The sequence below is a fragment of the Parasteatoda tepidariorum genome, chromosome 9 (genome assembly GCF_043381705.1).
Source record: "Parasteatoda tepidariorum isolate YZ-2023 chromosome 9, CAS_Ptep_4.0, whole genome shotgun sequence".
Lineage (NCBI taxonomy): Eukaryota > Metazoa > Arthropoda > Arachnida > Araneae > Theridiidae > Parasteatoda > Parasteatoda tepidariorum.
This window is the reverse complement of record NC_092212.1, coordinates 83,372,286-83,397,279: the sequence shown is the minus strand read 5'-3', so window position 1 is coordinate 83,397,279 and position 24,994 is coordinate 83,372,286. Positions and strand designations below refer to the sequence as shown.

Genomic DNA, 24,994 nt, shown 5'->3' with positions numbered 1-24,994 from the left:
TTATAATATGATTCTATATTAAGACAGCATTAAATGTTTACTTTAATCTGTACTTTCAATCTCAAGAATCAAAAGATTTTTAAAAATGTAATTTCAAATGTGTTGGAATTTAACACACACCAAGAAAGTAATTTCGTTAACTAAAATTAATTAATGCAGCAATTTATTTAAATTAAATTTTAATACTGAGAAAAGAAAATAATAAAAGTATCAAAAATTCAAAACACTGTCTTTTAACTTTTAAAATCAATATATATAGATAAAAAAATTAGTTGATTTAAATCAATGATTTTTTTAAAAAAATCATTTGATTTAAATCATGATTTAAATCGTGATTTAAATCAAGCTGATTTAAATCAACGAACCCTGATACAATCTCAAAAAATAGAGTTATTTATGCAAGCTTAATGCGAACCTCATAACGCATTAATTAAGATAGTTAAATTTACCATTGTTTCAAGTTTGCATGGTTTACTTGCTAGTCTTTTATAGACTTTGTTAGGCTTTGTGATAAACGTTGTTGCTGAAATTCAAAATCAACCTTACACTGTTATCTGGGTCATTAGTCCAGAAATGCATAATTTGACTTTGGTGTCAAGAGTGTATAATACGTTTTAATAAAGAGTCATTTTTAGAGAATTAATCTTACCCTCTGCGTGTACTCTTGTGAGTTGCTCGTTTTCAATTTTCTGTTGTCGAATGATTGGGGTTGAGGATGTTGATTGCACCAAAGGTGCTGGCGGGTGAATATGTTCCAAAGGAGCAGGAGGTCGAATTGGTTCGATTTTTCCACGAGATCTTTCGAAGTTTGGTTTCTGCAGAGGCGGTCCAATCAGGACAGGAACTTTATGATCTGACATCCATGGTTCAGGATTCCACCAGCTTGTTTCGTATCCAAATCTATCAGATTTTTTCTAGTAGATACAGATTTTATATCAGAGATCGGTAACGAATCGTCATGGAACTTTCTATTCTGGACGCAGTTCGAAATGCGTGTTTAAGAAAATGGATAGAGCTCGAAATGCGCGTTTTAGAAAAAGCACATAGCTCGAAATGCGTGTTTAGGAAAATTGACAGAGCTCTCTAAGTGCGTGTTTTGGAAAAATCACGCAGCTCGAAATACGTGTTTAAGAAAATGAACACATCTCAGAATTCGCCTTTTCAATGTTGGACCCAAATTTAACATCTAAGCGAGGAATTTTGTACTTAATTTCCTGTACTTTTTAATCACTGAGGATAAACATAATTAGGTAAAGTGTCAGATTTCATACTCGGGGTAGGTGTGTTTATAACGCATGTACCTTTTCAGGTATATCTTCGTATTCAGAACGATTTAGTGATTTTAAAAATTCCAAATTCGAACAACGTCAATTTACAGCCTCTTTATAAATTTATAGGATACGTGACAACTTTGAAAAAAAATTTGACTTTTATTATCGTTTCAAAATATATACTAAGTTATTTAAGCAAACGGACATCACATAACGCATTCATTTCGATTCATAGGTCTTTTGTTTTTAAAAAAAAGTAACAACTTTCATAAGAGAAATAAATTGAAAATGCAGAATCAAAAGCTCCTAAACACGCGTACTCATTTTCCTAAACACGCAATTTCGGAGGTTTCAATTTCCTTAATCACTGAGTCCAGAATAAAAAGCTCACTGACAAAATTTTTGTTTCTCTCTTTCTAAAACATAAATTTTTTAAAAAAAATATGTTTGTAGAGATAATAGTATTATAAATATCACATAATTCATAATTTGAATAGTCGTTTAAATATTTAGTATTGTCCATATTTAAATATTCAGTAGACAGAGTGCAAAATAAAAAAAAAGTAAAAAGCAGAACACTTTTTTTTTCACTTTTTATTAGTTAGAATTTTTTCATACTAGAATGTAATAAAATTAGAGTTTCAAATAACTGTTTTAATAGCAAAGTTTAGTTTAAGTTGAATCGCATCAAATGTGCTGGACCGAATCTACCGAATAGTCTCACCCTCCTTACAATCCATAATCTTTCATTTTAAACAGGTTGGAACACGAACCAGAGGCAGATTCAGAATGAGATTGGTTGGCTGCAATATAGATATTTCGAATCACTAAAAGTGAACATCTGTAACCCCCTCACGAGAAAGACGGGAGAATGGAAAAAATTCTAAACAATTCTTTGGCTCACAATGAGCTGTCAGTAAAGTAGAAAAATATTAAATTATAGTTCCTCCTGTGTTTTTCTACCATAAAATAGCGCTTCAATCAATAAAAGGATATTTTAATAAAAAAACTAAATAAATATATGCAATTGCTCGTTATTTCTTTCTTTTCACTATTTGAAAATGGATTGATTCTCAAAATAAAAAATAACAGCAGATCATTAAAAAAAATACAACGAATAAAGCCCGGAAATGTAACTAAAAGCACTATGTTTAGATATTTTTAACGAAAAACATTATGAAAGAAAAATTAGACTTATTATTTCCTTTTCTTAAAGTTAATTACTGTACCTAGTGTGCAGTAAAAACATTTACGGTTATCAAACATGCTTACCTACTTCATAACCGAGAATCAAGCTCCTCTGACATAAAAAAATAAAAAATGCAAAATTTGCTTTTTATAAGGGTACTTTATTGCAGTGTGAAGCCTGGTTGGTAGAGCGCTGGACTCGAATCCAGCTTACCGAAGACTCCCCGTGTAGTAGTAAATGGTGACTGTTGCACGTTAAATCTGTTAGGTCACAAAGTCCTCCATGTCTCCATAACAAATAATACCTCAACGGGTACTGAATTAGAGAATGATCGTTCTCTGGTTCAGGTCAAAATTACGATCCGTAGATGAATAAATGGATATATGAATGGGTCAGCCCTATAAACGGGTGTGACGTATGAGTGAGGCAGAAGTCAAACTCTTGGCCATAGAGGGCGCCTATGGAAAACAAGAACAATCACGCCTATTGCCTTAATGGCCAAGACAACAACAACAATTGCAGAGTGAAACAGATTTATGAAGTTGATCAGAAGAGCAACTGCAAGAACTGCAACTGCTGTAGAGTGTGTGATTCATTTCATTCCTAAAAGGAATAAAACAGATTTTTTTTCCAGCTCCCAGGACTGCTTACTGTACATAGAATCTCATTGCTACATCTCTAGTTGAAACTTTTAAAATCGACCTTGCGCAGCCTAGATTGGCTAAATACCTCCCTCTATGCCGTGGTAAAAAAAAAAAAATCACGATTTGCCGAAACCATGGAAACGGAGAAAGGAAAAGTGGGAAAACTGTGAGGCGTCTATTCTATTTGCAAAAAAATATAAAACAATCTCAAACACTGTCACTTAATACCTTCATTCACTATTTAATGGCAATAAAGTTGCAAAATACAAAATCTTACTGGTTTTTCCTTTTGATGAATCAATGTTGCTTTGGAGAAAACATTGCAATATAAGCACCAGAATACCAAATATTTCGAATAATATTTCATTCCTAAAATGAATCAATAATCATAAGAGTTGAACCTCATCTGGTCACACACTGAAGAGGCAAGCGGTAAAAAAGAGACATACATGTGGAAAATGTCCACGCGCATGATTCTAATGCAAAAGTATGGGCAAGCTTACCTCTTGCCTCCTCAGTGTGAGGCCTGCCTATAGTTTGTCTATGGAAAGAACTCCCCTCCCTAAATCTAAGACCATCTGCTGCCATGAAAACAAGAAATAGCGCATTTCAAATAGGGGAGCATTTTTCTCCCCTGATTCCTTTTCTCTCTCTGACTCAAGTCAAAGCCTGCCTTAAATTAATACTTGAAATAGTTAAACCTCGTAACCATAGTCACCGCCACTACTCCAGACAAATGGCTAGAGGAGTTCTTTAGATAGACAAACGGTATTAGAGTTACACATTACAAAATCATGCAATGTTTGGTAACACAAAAATAATACAATTCACATCTTATAAAAATCAGTAACACATATTACACCAAATTAGAGTCATTGTCGTTAGAATGAACAACAACGATTTCTTACCAACGATTATTCCCTAAAAACCACTCCCCTTATCGCAATCTTGTTGATTTCGCTGGTTTAAAAGATTTAATTTACAATCAGTTATGTTATAAATACATAATTTATAAATGAATCACCTTATATGATTTTAATTGTTAGTTATGTGCCTTAATCTAGTTTTTAATGTAAATTATTATAACTACAGTGCAACAAAAATGTTGCTATTAATAGATATAATTTTATTGTTCTCAGCACTCTATTTTGTAACATGAATCTACATAAACATAATATTCTCATTTACAAATAATGTAAATAAGCACAAAATTTGCAGCTTAATTTGATCCAATTCATCCTTTAAAAATACAAAAATTAAAAATAGTCACAAATTTTTTTTCAAAAAATTTAATTTCATCTAAAACACATAAAATCAAAAGCATAGGTTGAGCTCAAATCACCGATTATGAAAAGAAAACTGCATAGAGGTGGCATGTATCCATTAATTTCAAGACTTAGAACTCTTACTTGTCGTTTCCATTACACAATTAACTCGATGGCGTCTATTCATTTGAAATTATTTGTCAGATAAATGCAATTTTTTTAAAAAATTTTTTTAATGAAATATTGTTGTTGTTGTTGTTGTTAATTTACGTCGCACTAGAGCTTCACAATGGGCTATTGGCGACGGTCTGGTAAACATTCCGGAGGATGATCCGAAGACATGCCATCACAATTTTGATCTTCTGCGGAGGGGATGGCACCCCCTGCTTCGGTAGCCCGACGACCTGCGCGCACTAAAGTCGAGCACTTTACGGTAGCACAGTTTAATGAGGACCAATACCGCACACCCTCGGTCCCTACGCAGGCTGATCCAAGTGGTCACCCACTCGCACACTGCCCGTAGCCAGTGATGCTTGACAAAACTTTCACAACTGATGTTGTGATTTTCAAAATGTGTTTTGGAATCGGAAGAAACAAAATTTTTTTTCCTATCAAGTTTCCTATCAAGTTTTCCTATCATGTTGCGGTTTTCAAAATATCTTCTTGGACTAATTCGAACTTTTTCACGTATCCTTTGAGTTTATTTTTTTTTTACAATTCTCATAAAACAATTTCTTGAATTTTTATTGATTATTATTTTAATTTTTTTTAATAATATTTGATGTTTCAAAGTGAAACTACTTTTTATGTATTAATCGTATTTACTGTTGAAATTTTTTTTCTTGAAATTTTTATTTTCAGTGAATTGAATGTCATAAGAAATGTTTCGAGAAATTATTTTCAAATTTATTGTTTTATGTATTACAGCTTCTATGATATTTTGATTAATTGAATTTATATTTTTGTTTTGCTATAGGGTGTAGGGTTAAGATGAAAATGCCATTTAAATATTTTTCTCTTCGTACTGCAACTACAATAATTATTGAAATTCAATTTTAATATATGAATGCAATTACGGTGTGGCAAAAATTAAATTAAGAAATGTTAAAACTCACACAAATAATTTGGAAAAATGAATAAAATATTTGTGTTTAGAATTTAAATTGAAGTACAACCAGACATTAATGCTTTAGTCCAACGTTGGTAATTAGTTCATAGCTCTGTTCTAGCTCAGTAATTTCCATAAACAAATCGTTTCTTTATTTCTGAACTTTAATTCCAGCATACAGATCGGAAAATGATCAAACACAAATTGAAAAGTATTAGTAACCAAATTCACTTCAAAAACACGTTGGAAATAGAAATAAAATATTTGAATTTTCTAACACACAACAATTGTGACAAATTAAATTACTAATTAAGATCTCTGCACAAAAATTACTTAAAAAAAATATCCAAACTAAAATTTTTGAAAAAAAAAAAATTATGTCCAAAAAGAAAGAAAGAATGACACAAATGAACTAAAAAAGAAATAAAAGGTAATTTGCAAATTAACCAAACTTGCACTTCAGATTAAAAATAAGGAAAATAGCTAGATCAGTCAAAAATTAAAAACTGATTTACCTTAATACCATAATAAATTTGAAAGTTTGTTTTGGATTTCAATTAGTGATTGTGTTAAACAGGTTGTAATGCAAAATCTGAGAAGACTGATCACCTTTTCTGATTATAAAAGCAATTTGTCTTTACATATTTCCTGAAATCCGGGTTAATAATTGCAATAAAAATACCAAGAAAGAAAAGTATAAATAAATAAATATAAAGAAAGTAGAAAGGAAAATAAGAAAGAAAAAGAAAAGAAAAAATGTTACAGAAGGCAAATTTTGGACATAGAAAAAATAAAATCAAAAGAAATTTTTTTCGGATATTTAGCTATTAAAGTGATAAATATGTAAGGTAAATAATAAATAAAGTGAAATGAAGACAATACTGAAATCTGGGACTTCACAATAACAACCACTGTGTCATTTTTTTTATTTTGTTTTCAAACAAGGTAAACAATACTCAAGTCTAATTCCAGATTGAAATTTTTCCTGTAAAAATGCTTTTTAAATTACACATTTTTAACAAATGTTTATAAATTTTTGTCATCATGACTGAAGAGATAACCTAAATTGGTATTATGAGGAATACTTCTTGCAGAATAACTGTAATGTGATCTTTAAACAAAATATTTTTGAAACTGAAAAAATTGTTAAGTCAAAAAACTGTTGAAAATGAAAANTCCTCAGGGATGTTTCCCAGACCGTCGCCAATAGCCCATTGTGCAGCTCTAGTGCGACGTAAAGTAACTACAACAACTTGAACAAATTAACTTTTTAATATTCTAACCTTTCTTAACCTCTTCGAGACGCGCGAGTCATGTATTGTACCACGGGAATTTATTTCATAAGTGTCGTTGAACAGCCGACCCAATTTTTGGGTTTACGACTACTAATGTTCAACTCCGTAGACTTTTTAATTTTGAACCCAATTCAGAAGACAAGGAAATTCCTGGATCAAGCATTGGGAGAAATGTTGCCTCCGCGGCGGACTTTTTGATGGAATTAACTCGTAATTGCATTACATGGTGTGGAAAACCACAAAAAAAACTCTCACGGTAAGGCTCATAGCAAGAGGATTCTAACCCATATCCCGTCTACCACTGAGGATATTTTATGTCAGTACTGTGGCCGGTGTGAGCAGGGAGCATAATTCGTGTAAACTAGCCACAGCTGGGATTCGAACCTGGAGCAGCTCAGTGGAGCTTGCGTGATAAATAAGCTCTTTAGCTCCAGCAACAAATTTGACTTCTGCTGACTGCTAATAATTTTCTAAAAGAGAATTATTTTAATTTAATGGAGCTTTCAAAACATTAGAAAACAAATGTGGAACTTAATGATATATATTATAAAAGTAACCAACCTTCGAACTTTTCCTCAAACAAAAGTTTGTTTTGGGACAAAATTAGTATATTCAGTCACGGTTACAATTAACTGTTATACATATTCAATGTAAAATTCCTTCGGGATTTTTCCATAGGACTTTACAGAAGGAGAAGTTGAACAATAACTCAGAAATTGTGGGCAGTGGCGTGTAATTTGCAAAATGGCGAATAAAACTCCAGGCATCCAGCTTCTCATTAACCAATAATGATAGTAAAACTCTTCATCAATTACTAGTATTATTTATAACTTAAAATTAAATTTCTTTTCAGGTGAATCTTTAAGAAAACTATATTTTAAACAAGACAATAGGCTTTCGAAACAAATTTAAAAATTTCAGATACTTAAAATTTAATTTTTTTCCCTATAAAAGAAAAATCACATGTATTTTCTTGGTACACATAAATATGTTATCATGGAATAATTTCTACATGCATATACATAATGAAATTAATCTATTTATGTTGATTTTTATCAAATAAAATGTCTCCCCAATGTCGCTTTTATTTTTTTATTTGTTTATTATATTTTTAATTTTCTATTCTTTTGGAAGCCTTCTATGCAAGGAATTTCAACGGCGATCTCCACATTTCTGCCTGTACTGTCAGTAAATAGGCACCCTTATGGGTGAGTTGTTTTACTGTCAGTGCACGCTTGTATTAAATATTCATAAAATTACAAGAATGTGATGAAATGTTTGGTATTAAAATTCTAAGTATTATAAAGAATGTAATCAGTTTAAATAATTTCTTATTCTTGTACTATTTGAGATGGTCTAAAACTCTAAAATAGAAATTTAGAAAAAGCGGGGTATTGTTGAAGCATTGTTTGTTTTTAGCAACAATCAAAAAATACTCCAGCAAAGAACTTCACTATGAATTTAAACAATGAAAGATATTGGTAAAGAATTGAACAATGTAAGATTCTTTTCACTCTTTCAAAATTTTTTTCAGCATCCATTCAGATTCCCACTTACAAAATTTCACTTTCAATTCATATTTCGCCACAAAATTTTTAAAAAAACCATGGAAAAGATCATACGTAACATCTGCGGAAAGTTGTAAGTAAAATTTTGTATATTTTATGGATATTATTTTTAATTTTAAAGTTGTATGATTTCCATGGTCAATGGAAACACTCAGGTTAGTACCATATTAAGATCGATCTCAGAGCAAATTTTCTGTTGTAGAGCATTTTTGTATTTTAAAGGTCAGATTGGAAGCTCATAGGATGAGCATTTTGTTTCTTGCTAATGAGCTCGGTAGCAGAGCTTATGAAGTGAGTCTGCAGCATTATTATCATAAATCAAAACTAGTCTGCAGCTTCAATCCAGTCAACAAAGATTATTATTGTAAAAATTCAGCTTAATCTAACATAAAGCTAATTTTGTAAACCTAAGGTCTTTAAAAAGTATGCATAAAAACTTTATGTTGTTTAAATTTAAATTACATTTTATGCGAGAATATGGAATTTGGATAACATACAATCCCTCATACAGTTAAACGTGTAATCAGGTGACAGAAAGAAAAAAAAATCTCTACTTTGTTCATTTGTGGTGTTCTCTAAACTCAAGTTTTATTTTTTTTTATAGAAACAATTTTAGAAATTTTTAAAAGGAGTCGACGCAATTGTCCCCATTTGTTTGCTTGCTTTTTACAAATAAAAATAAAACTTAGATGAAAAATAATCTTTAGATGCTGTAATAATCTGCGCTGTCAACTGCATGCTGGTAAGTCTCTGCCCCCCGACTGGTTAGTATTCCCGATCGCTTCTTCCATAAGTTCATTATCCACAAAACATAAGAGAAAAATCCGTAAAAGCAACAATTTCATATTACAAATTTGTACGCATCCCTAATAATAGTGTTTGATTAAAAACTAACTATAGATACAGAATTTTGATCATTCTACAAATAATACCAGTTTAACTTGCAATTTATTATTTACTAAATTAATTTCTGTTTACTTGCTATTAAATAAGTTATATTTATGAATAGTAAATCAATTTTACACATACAAAAAAAATTATATTGCTGTAAAAAGAGCTTGAAAATAATTTTTTGAATTGACAAATAAATTAGTAATAAATTTTAAAATATAAACTAATAAAAAGAAGTAAAACTTATGCTGTAACTAAATAAAATAAAACAAGAAAAACAAAAATTAATTTTAAAAACGTCTTTATACAAAAGAGATGAATATTGATTTTCAGGTTTTATATATCAAAACTGAAACAGACTATCTTAATTTGGAAAAGCTGAAATGCTTAAGTTGGAGACAAAATTCTGACTTTAAAAATTTTAAAAAACTGTTTTATTTTCAATCGAAATGCAAACGGGAATAAAGTTTTAAGGTCTGAAATATCAAGAAATAGATACAAATATATTGATTGGACTTTCTGTTTCACTCATAATATATTAAATAGCAATTTTTATTTAAATGCATTTTATAAAAACTTCGCAGGTCAGCCAAGTCCAGTACTGAGGACAAGAATAACTATCCTGCTTGCGCCTCAAAAGATAAACAACATCCAACACCATCTGAAGTACTGGAAGAGAAGGTTAAGATCAGAGAAGAATTCGCGTACTGGGAAAATTACTGGAATGAACAAGACCAACAAATCGCGACAGCCATTGACGACTCAACATCGAACAACACCTGTCCAAAAACACAGACTGACTTTAACATCAGGGAATGTCTCCCATCCAAAAAACAACAGGATGCAACAACATCGAATAAAATCTTGGAGACTCCCGACAGTCTGACAGTCGTCAAGTTCCACCACCATCAGGATGTGCTTGTCAACAGCGTCGAAAGCTTCCCAGAAGGGACACGCGTTGCCATTAGCGACAGTCCAAAAGCAGAAACATCTTGCAATAAAAATGAGGATAGATATAGGACACGCTATGGCAACTGCGAGGGTCTCAAAATCGCAAAGATTTGGAAATGGCGACGACTTACCAGATGTTTTCGTTGGATCGAAAAAAAATACAAAAATCACCAAAATTGAACTTTTCGGACTTTGTATCAGCATTTTATATGTTTTATTCATCATGAACAAAATTCAAATTTCGAAAAATACCATACAATTAATGCCATCAGAAAATATGAACAAAATTGAAAATTTCGAGCAATAGTAACAGATTTCATTTTATTTAGTCATCATAAACATGCACATAAACAATGCCTGAAGAGCCAACAGATGTAGAAGGAGATTAAGAACAACAGAAAATGAAGTTTCGAATTGATTATGAAAGAATAAGATCTTCTTCAAAAGTTGAAAGTTTCTAGAATGTTGCATCAAGACGAGAGAAGAGGAAGGAGGATGGAAAGGAGGATGGATGGAAAGGAGAATAGAAAAGTTTAATGAAAGGGAGAAAGAAAAATTTAATCAAAAAAGGCTGAATTAACATCATCAACGTTGATACTCATGTCTTTACATAAACATGTAGCTGTTTGAAACAATTTTCAAAATTATCTAAAACTTTGCCATAACTTCAAAATTCAAAATTTATATTCTAGGTAATTAATACCTAGTTTTTTTTTTTTTTTTTCGTTTCAGGTAGCGCTTATACCTGACTTTTAAATTACAAAATTCAGTTTCATAACAGATTTAGGTATTTTTTTACCTATATCATTAAGGTATTTTATTACCTTATTCTAACATAAATTTCATAATAGATACATAATAATTTGGCCTTATTCTTTTCAATCGGCATAAGTTTCCGTCCCATTCGTTAACATCATTTTTAATATTGTTCTCAAACTGTTGCATGTTTATGTAAAGACATGAGTATTAAACATGGAAAAGTAACATCTGACGGAAAGAAACACCCAATTGAAGGAAAGTTCTGGAAGAAATAAACATCAAGCTCAAAGTAACATCAAGCTGAAGGAAAGATCTAATGACGGAGATAAACATCAAGCAGAGAGAAACGGCGTGGAAAAAACAACTAGTGGAAGGAAACGTATAGAGTGTGCACCATCATGTTGAAAGAAAACATCTTATATTTAACATCGAGCATCTAATATTTAACATCTTATAATTAACATCTTATATTAACATAAAGAGACTGGCATTGTTTATGTGCACAAAAGCCACTACCTAAACATAAAAAACTGAAAAATAAAACACCGAACAAAAAAAATTGAAAAATCTAAAATTGTCCTTGTAATCACCCCTTTCGTCAGCGAAGTAAAAAATATAAAAATAAAAACAGACCAAAAAAAATTCATATGCATAAACATGAAATTCGTTATAAAAAAAGAATAAATATAATTATACAAATAAAAAATGAAGTCAGACTGGTCGAACAGCAGCAGATGTAGAATGGTATAACAGAAGCAGATTTTCAGATTTAGACTTTTTTCAGACTGGCTAACCAGCAGCAGATATACGGATTTATAAAGCAGTAGATGTACAGATTCAGATTAGTCCATCAGAGAAGTTGAAGTATAGAGATTCAGATTGGTCATTTAGTCAGACGGTAGATAAAATCATATGCAAGCAGTTTAAATTTTCGGCCCAATAAAGTAGATCAAAATTCTGCTGTGACTCACTTTTATTTTGATGTTGTTGTTTTTTATTCATTAACTTTCAGGTATTCGATGTAAGTACCAAATTACAAATTAAAATGTTTAAGGTATGGAATCAAGCTAATGAAAAGCATATTACAGTTATTTCAGAATTAAATAAAATGTCTGTTAATTACTGAGCAATTCTGAGTGGTTCAGATGCAAACTTTGAATTCGATTTGTTCAGTAATTGAATGCTCTTAATGAAAACGAACAAAAACATTCATTAGGTGCCAAAAGTTAATATGTTTAAGTAAGTTTAATAGTAGTTTACAATCAGGGATCCACCTAATATTTGTCTATTTGAAAATAAACCAATATATGGAGGAAAGAATTAACCATACCCAATCACATAGCGGTAAACAAAACTTTGGTAACCCTAAAGTGATGAAAACGGCAACATTTTAATTTGTTTTTTTTTGCGAAAATAGTTACCGCTAATTGTTTTTGTTTTTCATTATATTTGCATTTCCTTTCATGAACAATGCAACTTTGTAGCTGGCAAAGATGACCAACATTTTTTTATTTAACGAAGTTTGTTGTTGAAGACATGTTTTTAAAAACATTTAGTGAGCATGCAAATGCGATTTTCATGTATTTTACTCGCATTTTTCATTCGTTAAACACAATATTTTAACAATATTATCAAAAAAGAATTAAAATGTTAAATTTTACAAAAAAAAATTTTCCCCAATGATAAAAAAGATCTAAAAGCAACTCGAAACTTACGTCAAAAATAACTCAAACTTTTTAATGAACATTTTTAATAACTGTTTTTTTTTTAACATTTGCCGCGTTATTTTTCAATTCCGAACACTATACGCTCTCTATTGGTTGCTTGAAACAAAGTTAACCACACAAAAGTAATTTTCGAGTCAAATGCACTCAGAATATTTTAACCTATTAATTCTTAAAATTTTTGACTCAGATATGCGCATCTAATGTTTTTGTTTTTCAGTGTCAAAATGATTCTTACAAAAACCACACACACATAATTTTAAAACTGTCATATGCTTTTAATATTTTTAAATTCTACAGCGTTTCCAAATAATCAAAAATTAGAATGTTTTAAAAAAGTCCATAAGTGCAATACAATTTTTATTTATTCTGCTTGCAAACACAACATTTTAATAAAGTAAAAAAAAAAATTTCTCCAAAATTAATTTTGTTATCGAAATTATTAAAAGTGTTTACGATGGTTTTTTTCCTTTGTTCATAACGGCAATTCAGCAAATTATTTAAATATGAAAAATCCAACACAATTTTTGTAGCAATTAAATTGTTCTCTGGTCATCAAAAAGTAGTTACGATAAAGAGAAAAAAAAAGCATTTTAATAACTTTTTTTTCCGAATTTCGACCACCATATTTTCCTTTCAAACAACTATGCTCCACTTTGTAAAATTACATCCGTTTGGATCAAATTTGATTTTATAAACCGGCATATCTATACTAAGAAATAAAAGATTTCAAAATTAAACTTTGTAGATGCACATAATTATAAATCAATCACAGGATTTATTATCTGTTAATTTTAAATGTGTTGTATTACGATTTTCATTTTAATAAACACGAACGAGAGTTTTGAATTTGAAGAAGGGTCTTAGGAAACAAGTACATTGTTTTTAAGCTGAATTCGACCTTTAAGATCAAGCTATATTTTCAAGTTNTTAGTCAGACAGTAGATAAAATCATATGCAAGCAGTTTAAATTTTCGGCCCAATAAAGTAGATCAAAATTCTGTTGTGACTGACTTTTATTTTGATGTTGTTGTTTTTTATTCATTAACTTTTAGGTATTCGATGTAAGTACCAAATTACAAATTAAAATGTTTAAGGTATGGAATCAAGCTAATGAAAAGCATATTACAGTTATTTTAAAATTAAATAAAATGTCTGTTAATTACTGAGCAATTCTGAGTGTTTCAGATGCAAACTTTGAATTCGATTTGTTCAGTAATTGAATGCTTTTAATGAAAACGAACAAAAACATTCATTAGGTGGCAAAAGTTAATATGTTTAAGTAAGTTTGATAGTAGTTTACAATCAGGGATCCACCTAATATTTGTCTATTTGAAAATAAACTAATATATGGAGAAAAAAATTAACCATACCCAATCACATAGCGGTAAATAAAACTTTGGTAACCCTAAAGTGATCTCATTAAAAACTAAAACGGCAACGTTTTAATTTTTTTTTTTTTTTTTTTTTTTTTTTTCTTCAGNTTTTTTTTTTTTTTTTTTGCGAAAATAGTTACCGCTAATTATTTTTGTTTTTCATTGTATTTACATTTCCTTTCATGAACAATGCAACTTTGTAGCTGGCAAAGATGACCAACATTTTTTTATTTAACGAAGTTTGTTATTGTAGACATGTTTTTAAAAACATTTAGTGAGCATGTAAATGCGATTTTCATGTATTTCACTCGCATTTTTCATTAGTTAAACACAATATTTTAACAATATTATCAAAAAGGAATCAAAATGTTAAATTTTACAAAAAAAAAATTCTATTTTCACCCATTAATCCCAATGATAAAAAAAAATCTAAAAGCAACTCGAAACTTCGTCAAAAACATTAACTCAAAATTTTTAATGAACATTTTTAATAACTGTTTTTTTTTTAAACATTTGCCGCGCTATTTTTCAATTCCGAACACTATACGCTCTCTATTGGTTGCTTGAAACAAAGTTAACCGCACAAAAGTAATTTTCGAGTCAAATGCACTCAGAATATTTTAACCTATTAATTCTTAAAATTTTTGACTCAGATATGCGCATCTAATGTTTTTGTTTTTCAGTGTCAAAATGATTCTTACAAAAACCACACACACATAATTTTAAAACTGTCATATGCTTTTAATATTTTTAAATTCTACAGCGTTTCCAAATAATCAAAAATTAGAATGTTTTAAAAAAGTCCATAAGTGCAATACAATTTTTATTTATTCTGCTTGCAAACACAACATTTTAATAAAGTAAAAAAAAAAATTTCTCCAAAATTAATTTTGTTATCGAAATTATTAAAAGTGTTTACGATGGTTTTTTTCCTTTGTTCATAACGGCAATTCAGCAAATTATTTAAATATGAAAAATCCAACACAATTTTTGTAGCAATTAAATTGTTCTCTGGTCATCAAAAAGTAGTTACGATAAAGAGAAAAAAAAAGCATTTTAATAACTTTTTTTTCCGAATTTCGACCACCATATTTTCCTTTCAAACAACTATGCTCCACTTTGTAAAATTACATCCGTTTGGATCAAATTTGATTTTATAAACCGGCATATCTATACTAAGAAATAAAAGATTTCAAAATTAAACTTTGTAGATGCACATAATTATAAATCAATCACAGGATTTATTATCTGTTAATTTTAAATGTGTTGTATTACGATTTTCATTTTAATAAACACGAACGAGAGTTTTGAATTTGAAGAAGGGTCTTAGGAAACAAGTACATTGTTTTTAAGCTGAATTCGACCTTTAAGATCAAGCTATATTTTCAAGTTTATAAAAGTAATTTTCATTATTTTCTCGTGTGTATGGAATAACTTCGAAATTATCCTCAATATTCTAATATTGCAGCTTAAACTTATTTCTGGTTAATAAATTAAACTGAAAATTATCGTGCGTGCCATGCGTCATAGTATTTTTTTCCTTCAAATTTCAACTCGAAAGAAAATTAAATTAAAAAATTTATTGATTGACAAAAAATTTTAACATTTAAATAATGTCTGCGCTCATGTTGAACTTCTTTAAAATAAATTCAGAATCCTTATCTAAATTTTAGATAAGTTATGGAAAGTTTAAAAATATTTACACTTACTCTTTCTAGACCTAATCAAAATAACCTTAAGAGAACGCAATACTTCCCTTCTCATTGCCAGTAACTAATGCTTTTTCTACATAAGCTTCATTTGCAAATAATCTTTTTGCATTTTGTTATTTTGAAAAAATTCTTTTAGCATTTGAAACTTAATAGCTTACTCAAAGTTTCCGTGTTTTCACTTTTTTTTTACGACAAGTTTTAAATTATTTATAGAGTTGAAATATCGGTAATCGAGTTGTCTTCTAGAAATCTATTTTTTTTAATGAAAATTCATTCAGTTAATCCTTATTTTTGAGTACACGAACACAAACTATACATTTCAAGCTTTGAAAAGAAATAATTCGTAATTATTTTCTTCAATTATGAAACGTGTTATCAGCAGAGAAAGTTGAAAAAATACTTAAAAAAATTTGCGAAACGTTCCTAAACCACGCCTTTTGCCTGCCTTCTCTTCATTTACCAATCGAAGTTATACGTTCTAGCAGGGGGGATCAATATTAACGATTGTTTACTTTTTATTAAATTTATATAAACAAAACTACCTATGTGAGGTTATAAATTTGTGGCAGTTGTAACAGACTATTTTTTAAAAAAATTGCCTAATTTTAGTCACAAAACATACATATTTGAAAAAAAAAAGAATGCTAAATATTTTACATAACGATACATTTTAAAATACTCAAAGAACAAATATCAGTAAAATAATTTATAAAGTATTTCACTTATAATATTGTCATCGACTTTCTGACTGTCGACAACTTTTTGGAGTTGATCTGACTAATGTCAGATCTATGAGGATAAGGTTATAATTTAGAGGAGCATTATATATGTAGAGGCATATCCTATTCAATAACAAGTTAATATTTGTTATTAAAGTTAATGTGTCGTTAAATATTTTACTTAACGATACATTTTCAAATTCTTAGAAAACAAATATCAATAAAATATTTTACTTATTTCACATTTAACATAATTTGGATAAGGTTATAATTTAAAAGAGTATTGTATTAAGAGGCGCATAACTCCTTGCATATCCGATATAATAACAATAAATATAAAACTTTTAAACAATTTACAAAATTATTAAATTGTTTACAATGACATCGAAACTCACCTTTCATTTCTTTAAACTCTGTGCCCGTAACTGAGTGGAACTAAAATTTCTTTGTTTTTAAAAAGCCTTTCTGGAACAAAAGACGTAAACTTAATACCTCAAAATGGAGATGTTGACAGCAAGCGATTGTTCCATAACATTCCAAAACAGAATAGATGGGGGGTCAACAAAAAGGAGTATCTTAGGAGAATGAAGAAAACCCGCCTGTGGAGCAGCTGAATTTTATCTAGATTCGAATCTTTGCTCCTACAAACCTGATTTTCGAATAAATATTTTTTTTAGTAAGTTATACTTGATTTTTAAAATTAGTCTTAAAATTTTTAATGTTTCAAGTAAAACTCTGAATATAGAATAGTAGTGTGTTGCCGAGGGTCACAATAGAACCGACTATATAAAAAAATGATGATAATGATAATAATGAAAGAAAAATGGAAGTACAGTTTACTTTTCTTCTGTTTATAGAACTTAGAAAAAAATTATTATCATCGAATTTTAAACGTTGCTATGCTATTACATTTATAATAAGCTATTGTGTGATTGTCGTATTGATCGTGTTTGATTTTTCTAGGAATAATTTAATATTCAGGAAAATGAAGAAGGCAAATCATTTCTAATCAATAAAATGTGTAACTATTGACGAAGTAGAATAGTTAAAAGTAGTTGTTAATCAATAAAATATGTTATTGGCAAAGTTAGATAGTTAAAAATAGAATAGTTAGATAGTTAAAATTAACGCTATAAACAAGAAATTTGATCCTTTAATAATCCAAATGTCATGACATTTTTCGTATTTTCTCCCACTGCTTCGTAGCTCGAACGTAGGACCATCTATTATTTTCCTTCACTACGCAGTTTATGTTCGTTACGTTGGACTACTGAATTGATCTGTGCTGAGGCCTTCTCGTTTCTAGTAGGTGTTGTTTCGTTATCTACCAATAACACAAATACGCACATCAAATTCAATAATATATCAATTATTAATAACACATATCGAATACTACCGTGATCACTATTGATAACTATGATTATCGAATGCTACACTATCACGATCGTTATCAATAAATGCTGTGAAAAGAGAGTAAAAGTATCATATTATGTTTTTGTTAACTATCAAAAAGATAGTAAACTTGAATATTACACATAGCAATAGCTATTGAATACGATATTATTGTGAGCATAAATACATTTTATTTGGAAAATCAAAATGTTGAGAAATTAAGAAACAGCATAAAATTATAAATATCGCGGTTAAATATCTTAATATTTGTTTATTTTTATTACCGTCGTTGAACAGCTTTTGGGTTTACGACTGCTAATGTTCAACTCCGTAGCCTTGTCATTTTGAACCCAATCCAGAACACAAGGGAGCTCCTGGATTAAATATTGGGGGAAATTTGCCTTTGTGGAGGACTTTTTGATGTAACTAACCTGCATTTGCGTTACATGGAGAGGGAAACCACGAAAACCTCCTATGCTTAGCCTGACGTCACAGGGACGCTAACGCGTGATCCGTCTACCGCTGAGAATATTTAACGCCAGCACAAGCCGGATGAGGAATTCGTATCGACCAGCCATCGCTGGGATTCGAACCCGATTCACCGCATTGGAAAGCGAACACTCTATCCCTTGCGCGGTTAAATATCGATGTGTTTTTGATAATACATATAATCACTTACTGCTTATAGTGTTAATAATAAGCAGTAATATAGTTTCAACAAACGAGCAAATTTTGTGGGAGAGTACAAGACATTGACCATCTCATAAAATTTTGTCCCAAATTCCGAACGATCCGTGGCCGAAAATGGGACCAATATACTCAACATCAACTTTATGCTGATATTGACAGCAGGACGAAAATCATTGAAATTCTTAAATATACCCTGGATGATCTGCTTGCCCCTGAGAGTACACCTGACTAATTTTATCTGGTTTTATTTTTTAANTAATGTTCAACTCCGTAGCCTTGTCATTTTGAACCTAATCCAGAAGACAAGGGAGCTCCTGGATTAAATATTGGGGAAAATTTGCCTTTGATCTGGTTTTATTTTTTAAACTTTTGGCTTTTAGGTTTTCTGGTTTTAATGTTTGCTTTCAGTATTTTACCTCGGCACTTACCGTTTCCTTGACTTTGTTCTCCCCTTGAACTGGCATCTTCAATATACATAGGACATTCGAAATGAAATCTTGATCTTGGCCAACTTCAACACCCTCTGTCTTACCTGGTGTCATCTTTGAATGTTTATCCTTACTAGAGAAACTTTGGTTTACCTTAGAACATTTTTAATCTTAGAGGCACTTAGACTTGAGAAGGGGACACTTGAACTTTTAGTCGACTATTTTAATTATTCTATTAATCTTATTTTAGTCTTATTTGTATTTAATGTGGTTTTTTATATTTTTACCATTTGATGTTTTACCCGACCTTACTTTTATATGTTTTTACCTGTATTTTTAACACTTTTATTGTTGGTTGATTTTATTCACTTTGATGTTTTAAGCACTTTTAATTTTTATTCTGTTTTTTTTTAATTTTATTTTTTCGATTTTTGGATTTTTTATTTGTGTATCAATTGTTTTAGTTTTAATTTTACTTTTCTGTAGTTTTGTAGAGTTTAGTTCACGTGACAACGGGTGAAACCCTTATCCGCAAACTCCTTAGGGGGTAGGTCGGTTACTATTGATCTTACTGCTTACAGAAACCAAATTTTCTTGTTTTCCACAATACGGGAAATCAGATACGAATTCCGCATCCGGCTTGCACCGACCACAGTGGATGAAACTTGATGTTAATACAATTTTTTTTCAAATATTAATTCATTTATTAAATTTAATTAATTAATTCTAGTTTTGTAGGGGAGAAAGAATTTCAACTATTTAATTAAAAGTAACTAAAATAAAAAATGTCTTAGTTGACCTAAGTAGGAACTGACTTAATTTTTTTAATATATATTACTTGTTATTTAGCTAAATTGTTACATTAAATCTTCAAAAGTAGGTCAACTACCAAATGGTGTGTGTTATTTTCGCGACAAGATCATATATTGTTAGACTTCACTTCTTAAGAGATTTACTATGTGTATAAACGAGTTACATATTTGTGTGACAATGCAGGTGAGTTTTTCTTTTTCTGTTATTTTAGTCATCAAGACGTCTAAATATTCTATAAGAACAAAATCCCAGTGACCCTGGTAAGGATTTATCACCCCTCTTTCCCCCGCACACTCAGCGTTTAACCTCCATTTAGAACAATTGGGGGCATTTGGGTTCATATTCAGTAGCAAACAGTAATAAATGGTTCCACAATACCTTCCCTCTTTTGTTATTTCGACAAAAATGTGTCAGTTAAAATTACAGTTAGGTCAGTTCTGGTGCAAATGAAACCAGAATTGAAAATTAGAATTGAAACCAGACATGAAAATTAAAGAAAAGCTTCCACTTGTTTTGTATATTGAGAACTCAAAACAGAATTTTAAACTACGAAAGTTTAGTAGTTTAAAACAACATTTTAAACTACGAAAACTACCCGAAAAAAAGGCAATTTGTTTTATAAGGATGGTTGACTAAATGTAAACAATAACAATCTTCCTAATACCGGAAGGAATTTAGAAAACTTTTGGTGTATTCTCCTGCTTATGTTTTGCTTAGAAGGTGCTGTGTGAACAGGCTTAATGCTCTGGGAACTTTTATAATTGTAATTTGTGTTTAAGTTTACGCGTTATTTCACCATTTATAAGAATGTCCTGTAATTTGAAAATTGCGAGTTCTTCCGGTTTAGGTCCTTGCCGTCGGCCTAATCATGGTGAGTTTTTGTGGTTTTCCTCCCCATGTAACGCAAATGCGGGTTAACTCAAAAAAAGTCCTCTACGAAGGCAAATTTCTCCCTATCCAAGAGTTCCCTTGTCTTCTGGATTGGGTTCAAAATTACAAGTCTACGAAGGTGAACAACCTTCCTAACCGACCTTCCTAAAACAGGAAGACATTTAGAAAACTTCCGAAGTATTCCTCCGCTTATGTTATGCTTTACGAGGCAATGTGTGAACAGGCTTCATATTCTAGGAAGTTTTATTATTGTGAGTTTTGTTTAAATGCACGCGTAATTTTAACATTCATAAGAGTTTTTTGTAATTTATAAATTCTAACAGTTCGTTAGCCTAAAGCAAATTTAACAAAATTAATATCACAGTGCAAGGGTAGTCATGTTTTGAGTGTTATCCCTTATTTGGCAATATTTGTGTAAAATAGCACAGTTTGATTGAATCGTTTGAGTTGCAGCATAGCACGCTTGCAAAGTCTCGCGATTTACTTTATTGTTAGATTCGTCGAAATTTAAATTGGAAGAACGCGTTATATTGTAAACACTATTTGTGTAATAATATCGGATGGCGCTCTTTTTCAAGCTTAGACGTTAAAATATATCGGAAGTAGTAACCCGGACGAATTTTAACCAATAGCTAACCAGTACTTAGCTTTACACTGTCAACTATCCATAGTTAATTCAGTTCTTGCTAAACTCACTACACCCCAACGTCCTTTTTCCAATCCTAATAGAGAACTTATTACTTCACCGTTTCTCCCCCTGTTTGTAATAGAATTCCAAATGTCCTCTCTCGTTTCGGTTTTAAAGTCATTTTTACGCTTGTTAACAAAATCAATCTTGTTAACAAAAGTCTCATAAAGATCCTTCCAGCTTTGATAATCGCAATTACCACATTTCTCATCAATCAGCGACAGCGGAAACACCTCATGAGTGAGGGACTCTCCCACCCTGTATATATATATATATATATATNCCACAGAATGTTATATTCATTGAAAAATTTATCAATCATATTAAAAACTTCACTTGCTGTAGTATTGCCTTCAATAGGTTTACAGAATAACATGTCTTCTCTAACATCAGTTTCCACAACATATCTTACATATGTAATCAAGTGTGCATCCTTAAGAACATCTGTAGCCTCATCTACTTGCAACGCGAAAGAAGATAGTTTTACTTTTTCTATTAATTGATCGCAAAGATCTTCAGATATATCAGTACATTTAAAATAAGAAATGCAGATATTTTCTAAAAAGCGGGACATTTTTGAAAATTGGCGGGACGCGGGACTGTCCCGCCAAAATCGGGACGTGTGGTCACTTTACCCTAGCGCCATCTGCGATTCGCTTTACACGGTCAACCATCCATACTGAGCACTCTACACAGAGAGTGATCACATTTAATTGATCACGCGATTTTCTCTTCAACGCCCGCAGCACCATATATAAAAACGAATATTTCTGACTCTAGCCGCCCAAGATCTCACGAACGTAATCTCAAAACGCTACTTTCTTATTACACCTCGTAATAGTACGCATGCATACTCTCTTTATTATCAACTGTCATTGAACAGTAAACGGAATCGATCCTTGTTAAACTGTTCTACCGTAAAATGCACGACTTATTGCGCAGGTCATCGAGTTACCAAAGCAGTGGAGTCATCCCCTCTGCAGGGGATCAAAATTGCGATGGCTTTGGATCAACCTCAGGGATGTTTCCCAGACCTTCGCCTATAGCCCACCTGTATAGCTATAGTGCGACGTTAATAAAACACCTACTTACTATCTTTTTTCTCCTTTTTTGACAACTGTGGTATTTCTAGTTTTGTTTCTCATCTTTAATTTCATATTTTTTGTTGGCAACTGTATCACTGTTTTATATTTCAAATCACTTTTGCTTCTCCTCATTAACGTCTGGCAAATCCATTTTGATTATTACATTTTATGCATTTTTTGAAGTGACTGAAATGTTTTGATCAGCTTCTTGGAACTATTTACTCAATAAAATAATTACGATTGTTGTAGAATTGTGTTGTGCACAGACAAGCACTTCTGAGTCAAGCTGTTTTCAGTGAATTTTATATCAACGCTTACTTTCGAAATCTTACTGAAGGTAAGTGTATCCGCACGGATTTGTAGCGCCATCTAGAAAAACTTGTAACATAGAGAGAGTGTGTGTGTGTGTGTGTGGAAGGAGAGCCGTAAAGAGCTACAAAAAAGCTCTCTTCCAAATATTAATAAATAAATATTGAGCAAAATTACAGTCCGCATACTTCTGTTTATTGAGAGTGTTCATATTTACCTGAGCGTCAACAGTAAGCAAATACAGTAAGCTATTTAATTGCCAATTATATAATATGGTATTTATTCATGAGTGTTGGGAAGTTTTTTCTTTCTTTCTATTTTCTAATGTACGGTACGTAATAGATGCAAGTATTTTTTTCTTTTAACAAAATTAAAACATACGTTTGCATATTCCTTTTTACTTAATATTTTTTACTAGCAGCCTGCGACGACCAGCTATTCAGCCAACACGTATTCACCGCTATGTGTCTGTGCAGATAAAAACGAGTTAGCATTACTGTCTATTAGGCTAATCACCCCTATAGAATCATGATGACTCAGAGGATAGAGCGTTCGCCTTCCAATGAGGGGAACGGGTTCGAATCCCAGTGATGGGTGGTCGATACGAATTCTGCACCCGGCTCGCACCAGCCACAGCGCTGACGTAAAATATCCTCAGTGGTAGACGGATTATGGGTTAGAGTCCCCTTGCCGTCAAGCTAACAGTGGGAGGTCTTCGAGGTTTTTCTCTACATGTAACGCAAATAGAAAATAATTCCATCAAAAAGTCCTCCACGATATCAGATTTCGCCCAATACTTGATCCGAGAGTTCCCTTGTCTTCTGGATTGGTTTCAAAATTACAAGGCTACGAAGTTGAACACGAGTAATCGTTAACCCTAATTTTGGTCGGCTGTTCAACGACGGTTATAAAATTACCCCGATGATTACAAAATTTATAAATGAATAATTTTTTTCTTATATCATCTCAGGAAAAACTAAAGAAGATAATTTGTAGCTTCTATCTTGGTAAAAACTCGTTGTTTAACCTATCGTATTACGGTTAATTAAACTAATTATTCCGATTACAAAATATCAAATTGAAACTAGTTTTGAAAAACAAAAATTGAAACTTAATTTTAGTTTTTTTCTTATATCTGATATGTACCAATTCTGAGATTTCTTTCTTGGAGAAAACGTGTAAAAGCATTACTGCCAACTCATTATTTTTAATTATTTTTTCTACTAATTTTGAAAAGAACACGTGACCCAAAACTGAAAAGGAAATTTTAAATCCAATGTAGAAATTTTTTCTTTAAAAAACACTTGGACCAATTTTTAGATTTGTTTCTTGGTGAAAACTTGTTAAAGCCTTACTGTCAACTCGTTATTTTTTATTAGTTTTTCTATTAATTTCGAAAAGAATACGTGACCCGAAATTAAGACTTCAAGCGCTATAATAATGTTTATAAATTGCGATACTATCAAGTTTATAAATTTTTGCTGTAACATAGTTAGAGTTGCGTAAACAATTTCCAAATATTTTAACTTTAAAATCATTGGAGAGCATATAAACAGACATAACAATAAGCTCGGAAGAAAAATACTTACAGATATGAAAAAATAGTTTCTTCTTCCGAAAGCAACACGAATTCTTATTCAATCACAAAGAATCATAACTAATTTGTGTTACAAATAATGGCGACAGTAATCGATTCGCCAGCTACAACTGACAGTAGTGAAAAGAAAATTGTCGTTTTAGCATGAATGCTAGCGAAATGATCTTTCAGTGATTTCATTTTTTTAAAATAAAAACTATTTTCCTTAGTAGCAGGGTACATAGCCAGATTTTTCAACAAAAAATAAGCACCTTTTAAGTACTTTTCAAGCACTCAAAAAGTTTTTTTTATCACTTTCCAAAAAGAAAAACCATAATTAGGAACTGTGTAGTAATAAAAATTATTTTTTTCTATCGTTTAACATTTTAAAAAAAACTTTACATAATCATGATCAAATAACTAATATCTGATAAATATTGCAGAGGAAATTGTAAAAATCATGCATTTTTTGTAATTTAGAACGACAAACGACGCTGCAAAAAATTTAAAGATAGGAAATTAAGCACTTTTTACAAACTCCGAATAAAACAAAGCACCTTTAAGGGCTTTTAAAAAACGTAAATCAAAAATAAGCACATTTGAGCAATTTTTAAAAACACGCACTCTGTCTAGTAGTTAAGGTATTTGTT

The 24,994-nt window shown here is 30.8% G+C and overlaps 1 protein-coding gene across 1 annotated transcript in view; it reads right to left on the bottom strand.

The window, feature by feature from the left end:
* LOC107444200 (uncharacterized) overlaps window positions 1-16,951 on the bottom strand; it is a 38,222-nt gene extending 21,271 nt beyond the window's left edge. Inside the window, exons 1-3 of the mRNA XM_043049086.2 lie at window positions 16,868-16,951; window positions 3,382-3,473; window positions 650-914 (exon numbers count right to left, since the gene is read on the bottom strand). Coding sequence (XP_042905020.2) covers window positions 650-914; window positions 3,382-3,473; window positions 16,868-16,874 — 364 coding nt within the window. The 5' untranslated portion in view covers window positions 16,875-16,951. The remainder of the gene's footprint in view (window positions 1-649; window positions 915-3,381; window positions 3,474-16,867) is intronic.
* Between the last annotated feature and the right edge of the window lie 8,043 nt (window positions 16,952-24,994).